The sequence below is a fragment of the Malaclemys terrapin genome, chromosome 1 (genome assembly GCF_027887155.1).
Source record: "Malaclemys terrapin pileata isolate rMalTer1 chromosome 1, rMalTer1.hap1, whole genome shotgun sequence".
In the NCBI taxonomy this organism is placed as follows: domain Eukaryota; kingdom Metazoa; phylum Chordata; order Testudines; family Emydidae; genus Malaclemys; species Malaclemys terrapin.
In genome coordinates, this window is record NC_071505.1 from 351,186,508 (window position 1) to 351,198,617 (window position 12,110).

Here is a 12,110-nt window from a genome sequence, read left to right on the forward strand (position 1 = left end):
TCCATCCCACTCCACCTGGATCCCAGTGATTTGCTTAGTTTCTGTCCGTGCTTGCACTGTGAGCAGGGTTGCACAGAGCTGTGTACCATGATGCCCAGGTCCCTGCCCTGAGTTCATACAGTTCAGTTAGAACCCCATAAGCTGTTTGAGGAGTTCAAGGTTTTCCCTCCAGTTATTGACATCGAAATTCACCTGCCATCATGCTGCCCATTCACCTGGCATGGTTAGCTCCCCCTCAAGACTTTTCTGGATTTGACTATAACCTAAATAATCTGGTGCCATCTGCAAATATTGCCACCTCACTGCTCACCTCCCTTTCTAGATTGGTAATAACTATAAAATAGTTACCCTAATATTTGTTATAAAGTGTGTAACCCCCTCACTGTGCTTATCTCTGTTCACAGGCACCTTGAGCATTTCTGAGACCTCTCGATGCACCAACCACCTCATGGCAGCTTTCAACCTCACCCCATCTGACCCTTCAACTTTTATCCTAATGGGCATTCCTGGCCTGGAAGCTGCTCACCTCTGGATTTCCATCCCTTTCTGTATGTTCTTCTTTATAGGCCTGTTGGGAAATTTCATGGTTCTATTTGTTGTAGGCAAAGAGCAGACCCTGCACAAGCCAATGTACCTGCTGCTCTGCATGTTGGCGCTCACAGACATTGGCATGTCTACCTCTGTTATGCCGAAGGCACTGTGTATATTTTGGTTCAATTGGAAAGGCATTACTGTGGATGGCTGCTTCACCCAGATGTTCTTCCTTCATGCGGTTTCTGTTATGAAGTCAGCCATCCTTGTGACAATGGCCTTCGATCGCTACGTTGCCATATATAACCCTCTGAGATACACCACCATCCTCACCAATGCACGAATAGCTAAGCTAGGGCTAGTGGGTTTGACAAGAGCTGTTCTCTTCATTCTACCCCTGCCCCTGCTCCTGAGCAGGCAGCCATTCTGTGCGAATCGCATTATCCCCCACACGTACTGCGAGCACATAGCTGTGGCGAAGATATCGTGTGGGGACATCACAGTCAACAGGATGTACGGTTTGGTAATGGCATTTGTAGTCATCGGGTTAGACCTGATGCTCATTGCCCTGTCCTATGGTTTGGTCATCAGGGCCGTCCTCAGAATCTCCTCCAAGAAAGCCCACCAGAAAGCTCTCAACACCTGCACAGCCCACATCTGTGTGATACTGACAACTTATGCTTCCTACCTCTTCTCTAACCTGACCCACCGATTCGGTCAGGGCATTGCTTCCAACTTGCACATCATCTTGGCCAACCTCTATTTCCTCATCCCCCCCATGCTCAACCCTATCATTTATGGGATCAAAACCAAAAAGCTTCGTGACAAAGTAGGCAAATACATATACAGAATGTGATTGCCTGGGGCCACTGACTTTAAACTTGTGTGACAAGAGGGGGAAAGGATATCTCCACAGTCATCAAGTGTGCTCTGTCCCAGTTTGTCTGAGCTCAGCACTTCAGAAGTTCACAGTCTGAGTACTTCCTCACACCTAATGTCTTACCACTTCCAGACCAAGCACTGCTCTCTCCATTGCTGAGTTCACTCTCTCTGACCATCCCCTGACCACTTTGAGCATCACCTGTCAGCTCCCACCCCCACACACCTTGTCATTTGGCCTTTCCATGACTTCCAAACCACCAGAAGATACTGCAACTTTCTGACGCAAGGTGTCTTTCCATTAGTCTCTGTTTGAACAGGGTTCTGGATCAGTTTGGCTAAACGGAACCTATGCTTTCTGATAGCCAAAGAAAAGAGCAGCTACAATGCTGAATTTCTTTATCATACGTGCAGTCATCCGGTGAACAAAATGTACCTCATTTTTCTACTTCCAATCCTTCAGGAGGCCTGGAGGATAAATAAAATGTCTCAGTTGAAAAGTGCTAATACAGTAAGCTGCGCAGGATTTGAGGACATTCTACTAGAGCTTGTTGGTGAAAGTTACGAAACTTTGTGTTTTTCAGAACCTTTGAGTCAAATAACTTACCTCTTTGCACAGTTGATTTTGGAGTCACTTTTCACTTGGAACTTTCAAAACACACACTAACCAGTCTCATTGTTGAAGATGTCAAAAGGAAGTGTCACGATTTCATGTTGGAGTTTGTGAAACAGAGATTGCCACCAAATGTCCAGTTTGCAGTACTACGTCCTTCTACTGTGCTCAGTCTTTCACCACCTAGGTTGGCTGATATCTCATTTTTGCCATTGTTTTGTGGAGACCTTGGACAGTTCGATCAGCAATGGAGAGTTTCGCTAATGGAGGTGCCCTAGCCTCATACTCTGGACAATCAAATTGAGCAGTTTTGGGTTGAAGTTCTCCAACAGATGGATGCCACTGAGGACAAAGGCTTTAGTGAACTTGACTCATTTGCTTTTTCACTGTTGTCGCTACCTTTTAGCAATGCTGCAGTTGAAAGATTTGTTTTTATTAAGTTCATCTAAGAAAACAAACTGCAGAACAAGATGCAAGACGAACTTTTAGAAAACATTCCCCATGTTAGGGTGTATATGCAACAATACAAAATCTGTTGTGAGCAGTTTACATCAATGAATGAAATGATTGCACTGGTCATTGCTGGTGTATGACCAGCCGCAGAAGGATTTTACTTTTGACGAAGACAGTGAGGATGAAATGTAGCATTTTAGAGACTAACAGTAACAAACTACACCTCTACCCTGATGTAACGCTGTCCTCGGGAGCCAAAAAATCTTACCGCGTTATAGGTGAAACCACATTATATCGAACTTGCTTTGATCCACTGGAATGCGCAGTCCCGCCCACCCGGAGCGCTGCTTTACCGCGCTATATCTGAATTCGTGTTATATCGGGTCGCTTTATATCAGGGTAGAGGTGTAATTCAACTCAAAATATGGACATTGGCTACTATGACTGAATGCATTCAAAATAAATATAATAATGTTATTTTTGGTTTTGCACTATATACATTTTGGGCTACTTTGGGGCTATTTTTAACATTTCCCATTTTTTGTTTGAAACAGCTGCCAACCCTCATTCGGGATACAAGTACCAGTATTGGGGTTTTGAATGTGAATTTGATTTTCATCTCACTTTGTTTTTAATGTGGATGAACTCCTGCTGAGACTTGTAGGGTTTTTTTAATCATATCTGTACTAGGTAGCTAACAAAAGCTTTCATTGGTTACTTGATGTGTTAGTAAAAAAGTCTGTTAATAAAACCCCCCTTTGTTTCAATAAATAGACTGGGCTACTTTGGGTTAGTTTCCAAGTGATTTGGGGCTATTCATGCAGTAGAAATCTGGCCACTGCAGTAAAGGGGCAGATCTGGGCTAGAGGCAGAGCTGCAGTGTTGAGGCAGCGCGTGGGGGCTGAGTAGACCAAAGCCAAGACCTGGGGCAGTGCAGACCAGCTGCACCTAGGGGGAACAATACTAGGTTTACAATGGTGCCAGGACCGCTCCGGTGGCAGGCCCACATTTGTAAGGTGCCCGTAATAACGACTTGGAGGCCCACAAAGGGTTAATCCAGAACCAAGCAATGCACTGCAAGGTGTGCTGGGAGTTGTAGTTTGCATGCTACTGCCTTCCACTGAGGCCCTTGGACCTGCACTGACAGCTACACTACTAACCCAGAATGCCCCGCACCATGCTGTGAGCTGCCCCAGTGGAAGTGGGTTGAAGGACACAGGATAGGGGATCCAGGTTTGGCCTCCCCCGCCCCCGAGTCTCCCCTGCGCTCCTGGGGCAGCAGCAGTGCTGTGACTCCCGGCGTGAAGCCCCCGGCAACCGTGGTGCCCGGCTGCAGGCTCCTGGTCACTACATCCACAGTGGCTTGGATGGTATTTTCTGGAAGATCACCAAAGGATTGTAGTTTCTTCAGGAAGTCAGTGGTGTCTCAAAGATAGCTCGGAGTGCTGGTAGTATAGGGCCTGAGGAAAGAGTCCACATAGCCAGACAATCCTGCTGTCAGGGTGCTAATGCCTGAGATGATGGGGCATCCAGGATTCCCAGGTTTATGGATCTTGGATAGCAGATAGAATATCCCTGCTCGGGGCTCTAGGAGTGTGTCTGTGTAGATTTGTTCCCGTGCTTCTTCAGGGAGTTTCTTGAGCAGATGGTGTAATTTCTTTTGATAATCCTTAGTGGGATCAGAGGGTAATGGCCGGTAGAATGTGGTGTCAGAGAGTTGCCTAGCAGCCTCTCGTTCGTATTCTGACCTATTCATGATGACGACAGCACCTCCTTTCTCAGCCTTTTTGATTTTAATGTAACAGTTGTTTCTGAGGCTGTGGATGGCGTTGTGTTCTGCATGGCTGAGGTTATTGGGGCAAGTGATGTTGCTTTACCACAATTTCAGCCCATGTATGTTGGTGGAAGCACTCTATGTAGAAGTCCAGTCTGTTGTTTCGACCTTCAGGAGGAGTCCACGCAGAATCCTTCTTTTTGTAGCATTTTGAAGGTTTCTTTGGGTTAATGTGCTGTTCAGTGGTGTGTTGGAAATATTCCTTGAGTCGGAGAGAGCGAAAGTAGGTCACCGCAGAACTGTATCATGTTCATGGGGGTGGTGGGGCAGAAGCTGCCCCTCCCCAATGGCCATGGAGGAGCAGACCCAATGGCCTGTTGCAAGGGATGGGTGATTGGGTGTTGTATATGGGGTATGGAGTGTTCTGCCGGGAAGGTACACAGTTCTGTAATGTAGCACTTGGGTGTACAACTGCACCAGGAATATGGCCAAATTACACACATCTACATGCTGCCATCGGAACTTTGGTGCACAAATGGATCAGTGGAACTCATTGCTGTTAACATTGAACCAGTGCATACTATTTGCTTCCATACCAAGTGGTCGAGCTGGTTTGGACAATATCCCATTTCTCTGTGGATATTCAATGGACTCATGGTATGGACAAAAAGCACGTGAAACCTGCAGAAGCAGCTTGATACAACTGCCAACAATTGGACACATTTAAAATATATTCTCCAGAATGATGTTAAAAGAATCTTAACCCTGTCCAAGGAGGAGAAGCAGTGCTTCTGGTGGTGCCTCGGATGTTGGACTATATTACAATGGTCAGGACTCGGTGTCACTGTGGATCATTATGGCTGTTGGCCTATTATTAAGTATACTAATTCTGTAAAATATACTGAAGTGGTTAAGGAGGGTACAGAAACTCAAAGCACAACCACTGATTATAAGACATAAAGCTATATAGGCCCTCCACCAAAGTGTAACAGATAACCTGGACCCAACCTGCTCGGGCCTATTGCTATGGGAAGTCTGGAACACTAATTGGAATCCTTGCAGTATGCCCATAGGGAGGAAGATGCAGGGCATCATACTACACAGGGGGCAGTGGAGCAAATGGAGCACCGACACATTCCATCTCGATACCTGGCCCTTTCAGGAAATGTGCCACCATGTGCCCTATGCATTTCCAGGGAAACGTGGGCAGGAGGGTCCCAGAAGAAAAGAGAAAACAAGGGGTGGAGTGTTAGGAGTGCTAGTGACAATGTACGATTTAGGCCTGTATCTTCGCCTGAGATAGAATTTTGGGTCTTGTTTACCCATTTGATTTTTGACACTCTTATGTCTATATATTCTTATATCTTATGCCAATGCATGTGAACAAAGGACAAAGCCACTGTGTGTGTTGTTTCTGCCTGGCCAGATGGTTTTGTTAGTATAATGGAACAGAAAAGATAATTAAGTCTGGTAAGGAGGGGAAAGGTGGGGACACTGGGAAACAAGGCTATCAGGGTTCCCTCTCCACTCTGAACTCTGGGGTACAAATGTGAGGACCCACATGAAAGACCCCCTAAGCTTATATTTCACAAGCTTAGGTTAAAAACTTCCCCAAGGCACAAATTCCTTTCCTTGTCCTTGAACGGTATTGCTGCCACCACCAAGTGATTACAACAAACATTTAGGGAGGGACCACTTGGAGCCCTATCCCCCCAAAATATCCCCCCAAGCCCCTTAACCCCCTTTCCTGGGGAGGCTTGAGAATAATATACTAACCAATTGGTTATAATGTGAGCACAGACAAAATCTCTGCTTTTTAGGACACTGAAAAACAATCAGGTTTTTAAAAGAAGATTTTTTTTAAAAGTAAAAGAATCACACCTGCAAAATCAGGATGGAAGGTAATTTTACAGAGTAGATAAAAAGATTTTAAACACAGAGGATTCCCCTCTGGACTCAACTTCCCAGTTACAAAACAGGAATGAAATTACCTCTTAGCATAGGGAAAATTCACAAGCTAAAACAAAAGATAATCTAACACATTTCCTTGCCTTCCTTACAATTTTTGTAATCTAAATAAATAATGGAGATATCCCATCTCCTAGAACTGGAAGGGACCTTGAAAGGTCATCAAGTCCAGCCCCCTGTCTTCACTAGCAGGACCAAGTACTGATTTTGCCCCAGATCCCCAAGTGGCCCCCTCAAGTACTGAACTCACAACCCTGGGTTTTGCAGGCCAATGTGCAAACCACTGAGCTATCCCCCCCCTCCTAATCTTAGATGCACATTTCAGGTATGTTTTTAGGAGATGTTTTTTTCCTGCCCTGGTCTCTCTCTCTGTCTGAGAGGGAACAAACAAAGAGAGCACAAACAAACCCCCGCCCCCTCAGATTTGAAAGTATCTTCTTTTCCCATTGGTCCTTCTGGTCAGGTGCCAACTAGGTTAATTGAACTGATTAACTGTTTACAGGTAAGGGGATTCTGTACCTCTGGCCAGGAGGGATTTTATTTTACTGGATACATAAGGGTTGTTACCCTTCACTTTATATTTATGACAAAGGCTCTGCGGCATCAGAGGTGGGAAGCAGGTATCGATAAAGACCCTGCATCATCAAAGTTATGGTATACATGCTTGCTAGAAACTAACCCCAATAAACATTCCATTGCCTGTACTTGGGACTTCTGATCTTCTGCTTTTGGTCTGTATGGCAAGAGCTAGAGGTGAGGGTGAAGGGAAAGTCCTCTAACACCTGGTGTCTGCTGTTGTACTTGGGTGGCTTAGGTAAGCTCATAGGTAGCTCAGTTTGGGTGTGCGGCGCCATCTGCTGTCATGGTGGGTGATAGCAGGGCCTGGAGAAGCTGAATCAACAGCAAAGCAGTGTGAAAATGGGCCAGCTCAGATGGGTGGTTAGAGGGGCACAGCAGCTCCCACGGCTGCCAGACTTCACCCCGAGGGTGACAACCCATCACACTAATACCCCCCAGAGCACAAATTAGGCCCCAGGAACCTATGACACAAGCATGGGGGAGGGACTGTACCCTGAACAAAAGATCCAGATATAGCAGTTGTTTGATTCCTTTTCCACCGTGTTCTTACCCCAGCAGGGCACATCTACCTAAAATACCACCATACTGAAATGGCCCCAGGGCAACAGATTAGGTAAACTCCATGGCTGTTCCCTCGTAAAGTGTGGGAAACCATGTGAGATGAACTCCAGGTCATTTTGGTCCTGGGAGTGGAGAAGGACTCACACAGTGATTGGAGAAGCTCCATGATACTAGTTCTGATGCAGGATAACAGAACCCGTTTCTGCATCAATTTCTAAAAGATCAACGCAGTATTGAAAGTTGATGCTTTACCGATGCAGAGAGTAGACGAACTATTAGAACAGTTGGGAGCTGCCAGATATGTATCCACTTCTGACCTCACAAAGGGATACTGGCAAGTAACTTTGATGCCAGAATCCTGGTAGAAGAAAGGCTTTTCCATGCCCTTCGGCCTGCATCAATTCAGCATCACATCATTTGACCTCCACAGGGTGGCAGTTAATTTTCAGAGGCTAATGGACTGGAAAATGGTTTATGGTCCCGTATCTTGTGGCAGCATTCCCACACATAGTGCAGATGACAGTACATTACACACAGAAAAAAAAGCCATTGTCAATTGCTAGGCTGAACAGTCTGCAAGACACAGTTTGCTCTGACAATCTGAGCCCCTGGTATTGGTGAATCATTTCTTCACTCCCGGGGGAGGGGATCAGTCTGAAGTTCTCCAGGGTCCATTTTCTGCTCTTCCCGCTGCTCACGGAACTGAGGGAATTGTCTGGGAGTCCTGCCAACCTGAGAGTCTGCAGGGACTGATAAGGAGAATCATAAAGATCGCTGCCCAGCATGTCGAATGTCAGACATGTGAGATTCATACACTGATTCTCAGGGCTCTGCCTTCCTGTTGCAGTAAGGAGATTTCCTCTCTCTACTGACCAGGATTTTGGTGAGTTGCCTGTTTTTGCATTAAAGTTAGTGCTAAGGGCTCAGGAAGTGTTCCGGGGTTCAAGTCAAGAACCATCTGGGCAGGAATTCTCCAGCATGGCAACTTAAACTGTATAGGATTGTAAGAAACGCCAAGGGGTTGACCTGGTAAAATTGGAACTATAAATGTATTGGAAATAGTTAAGAGAAATATTTGTTTTTAAGATCAGTGCCCTGTCTCTTACTGTGTCCTTCTATCTGTCTCAGTAGCCTCCCTTTTTTGGTTTATGTGGATTTTCCTCTTGTTTGCTCAAGTTTTCCAATTCAGCAACTTCACTGCCCTGTTAGGAAGTGGAGCTATAGCCTCTGCAGCGGGTATCTGTGTTACCAGAGGGTTCACAACAAGAATGGGTCACACACTGGCCAGATTCTGCTCTCACATTCTGCCTTCAGTGGGTCACTCCAGGTTGACACTGGCTTCCCTGAAGGCAAAATCAGGGCCCCTGTATTTGAAATCCCTGTCCTTCATGGCCAGTCTCAGAGTGCCACATAAACTGGGGGTTTCCTTCAGACTCTTTCAGTAGCCTAACAGAATAGCACTCTCTGCAGCAGAACCGAAAGCCGTGATTTTCACAGCTCAGAGCCGAAAGTTAAACACTGAGGGTTTATCTGGTTCCATTGTGAAAGACGGCCAGGAGTTCACCCTAAATCTATATGTAGGGACTTAAATAAATGGCCTAATTTACACCGGCCATGAGCCTCCAGTGACCTTAACTAGAGTTGTCCCGTGGCCACTAAGGACGGGTGAGCTCGTTTGGGCCAAGGAGGAACTGACAGCAGAGTTACTGAAATCTCAAACTCACAGGCCTAAAGGTTTAAAACAATTCGAATAAAAAAAAATTCAGGGAGGGGGAGGGGTCTGCTCTCTCTGAGCCCCTGCATCTCTGGGTCTGGAGAGGACGAGAAGTACTAAAAGGCAGTAAAAAGAAAAGCATGTTTCTGGCTTAGCAGAGACCAGGCAGTGTTGGAAGTCTCACTGGTGGAAGTCCAGGAACATGCAATGTGTGGGTGGGTGGGGGGGAGAGAAGACATGCAGTATCCAGATCACAGTGGCACAGAGCCCTGAAACCGTACAAAATAGGGAATAGAAATCCTGCCTAACGCATAGTCCAAAGAGGTGTAACGAGGCCTCATGAGGATGGGGGGTGTCTCAGTCAGTAACATAATGTGGACCACACTGTAGCAGATTGTCTCTGACACCATCCCCCATCCGGACCATCCCTCCTCCCAGGAGCAGCCCCACTACAGCCTCATGACAACGACAGCAATTGCCAACACAGGAAAGCAGCCTCAGGAAGGTGTGTTTGGGTTTCTAACAGGCTGTGATATGTTAAAGCTTTGTACTGTTTTGATGAAGAGTTACTCATGCGGGCTTCTTTTCCTCTCTGTGTCCTTTCTCCCTCCCGCCGGGTCTGTCCCTCTCTCCTTCCATGCAGACGTTGAGCTGCTGCTGCTGGGGTTTCCCTCTGTCCAACACAGGAATTTCATCATGGATCAGACCTATGGTTCATCTAGACCAGTGTCCTCTCTCTGATAGTGACAGCCCCAGGTGCTGCAGAAGAAGGTGTAAGAAACCCAGCAGTAGGTGGATGACTGAACAGTCCTGAGGGTGTCACCCTAATGCATAACAGCTAGAGATTGGCTTCTCCCTGAAATAGATGGGCATATAGGCTTTCCAAAATAATTATTTAGCAGTAACTATTCTAACTGGATAGTCTCACTATCCATGTAAATGTCCACATCCTTCCTGATTCTTGCTTAGCTCATGATCTCAACTACCTCTGGTGGCCATGAGTTCCTCAATCTAATTATGCATTTGGTGAAGAAAGCATTCTTTTTTTATCTGTTTTGAATTTGCCATGTTCCAGATAATTGAATGTCCTCTTGATCTTGTGCTATGAGACAGGAAGAACACATTCTCGATCTACTCTCTACCAGTCAGTATTTTATAGATGTTTATCATTTCCCATCTAATTCGTATCATTTGTAAGATAATAATCACAGTCTTTTCAATACCTCTCTGTATGAGAGTTTCCCTGGACCCTTGATCATTCTCATTGCCCTTCCCTGAGCCCTTTCTAGTTCTGCCATATTCTGTGTGAGAAGGGTGCCCAGTACTACACAGAGAAGTCCAGAGGAGGGTGAAATATTGACTGACCGATCTCATGGCATTGCATTTTCTGTATGATTCCCCATCCCCCTCCTCCTGGATCCCAGAGATTTGCTTAGTTTCTGTCCATGCTTGCGCTGTGAGCAGGGTTTCACAGAGTTGTGTACCATGATGCCCAGGTCCCTATCCTGAGTTCATACGGTTAAATTAGAACCTTGTAAGGTGTTTGAGGAGTTTGAGCTTTTCCCTCCAATGGGTATACATGAGGCAGATATTACCATCAAAGTTCATCTGCCATCATGATGCCCATACACCTGGCTTGGTTAGCTCCCTGTGAGGGCTTCTCTGGACTACACTTTGACCTAAATAATCTGGTGCCATCCCTAAATGTTGGCAACTCACTGCTCACCCCCTTTTCTACATTGTTAATAACTATAAAATATTTATCCTACTGTTTGTTATAAAGTGTAATCAACCTCATTGTGTTTCTTTCCCTTCACAGGAACCTTGAGCATTTCTGAGCCCAATCAACGCATCTACCACCTCATGGCAGCTTTCAACCTCACCCCCTCTGACCCTTCAACATTCACACTAACGGGGATCCCCGGCTTGGAAGCTGCTCACATCTGGATTTCCATCCCTTTCTCTATGTTCTATATTATCGGCCTGTTGGGAAATTTTACGCTTTTGTTTGTTGTAGGGAAAGAGCAGACCCTGCACAAGCCGATGTACCTGCTGCTCTGCCTGCTGGCAGTCACTGAAATTGGCACCTCTACCTCCATCGTGCCAAATGCACTGTGTATACTTTGGTTCAATTTGAAAGGCATTACGGTGGGTGGCTGCCTCACCCAGATGTTCTTCCTTCATGCGGGTACTGTGATGCACTCAGCTGTCCTCGTGACAATGGCCTTTGATCGCTACGTTGCCATATGTAAACCTCTGAGATACACCACCATCCTCACCAATGCACGAATAGCTAAGCTAGGGCTAGTGGGTTTGATAAGAGCTGTTCTCTGCATCCTGCCCCTGCCCCTGCTCCTGAGCAGGCAGCCATTCTGTGCCAACCGCATTATCCCCCACACGTACTGTGACCACATGGCTGTGGCAAAGCTATCATGTGGGGACATCACTGTTAACAGGATGTACGTCTTGGTGATAGCGTTTGTAGTCAACGGGTCAGACCTGACACTCATTGCAGATTTATCCTACAGTCTGATCATCAGGGCTGTCCTCAGAATCTCCTCCAAGAAAGCCCACCAGAAAGCTCTCAACACCTGCACAGCCCACATCTGTGTGATGTTGATGTCCTATCCTTCCTTCTTCTTCTCCACTCTGACACATCGGTTCGGTCAGGGCATCGCTCCCCACATTCACATCATCTTGGCCAACCTCTATTTCCTTCTCCCCACCATGTTCAATCCTATCATTTATGGGGTGAAAAACAAAGAGCTTCGTGAGAAAATGGGCAAATACACCTGCAGAATGTACTCACCTGGGGTCACTGACTTTAATCCTGTGTGACAAGAGGGGGACAGGATACTTCCTCGTCAATCGTGCTCTGTCCCAGTATGGCTGAGCTGAGCATTGTGGAAGTTTAAAGTCTGAGAAGCTCCTCACACCTAACATCTTATCACTCCGTCACCAAGTACCAAGCTCTCTCTGTTGCTGAATTACCTCTCTCTGACCATAACCTGATCTGTTTTAGCATCACCCACCAGCCT

General features: G+C 46.2%; 2 protein-coding genes across 2 annotated transcripts; both read left to right on the top strand.

The window, feature by feature from the left end:
* Positions 1 to 448: 448 nt before the first annotated feature.
* Positions 449 to 1,387, top strand: LOC128833005 (olfactory receptor 52P1-like). The gene has a single exon (XM_054020810.1). The coding sequence runs from the start codon at positions 449 to 451 to the stop codon at positions 1,385 to 1,387; it is 939 nt and encodes a 312-aa protein (XP_053876785.1).
* Positions 1,388 to 10,935: 9,548 nt separating this feature from the next.
* Positions 10,936 to 11,910, top strand: LOC128846204 (olfactory receptor 52N2-like). Its single transcript, XM_054045240.1, has one exon. The coding sequence runs from the start codon at positions 10,936 to 10,938 to the stop codon at positions 11,908 to 11,910; it is 975 nt and encodes a 324-aa protein (XP_053901215.1).
* Positions 11,911 to 12,110: the final 200 nt, after the last annotated feature.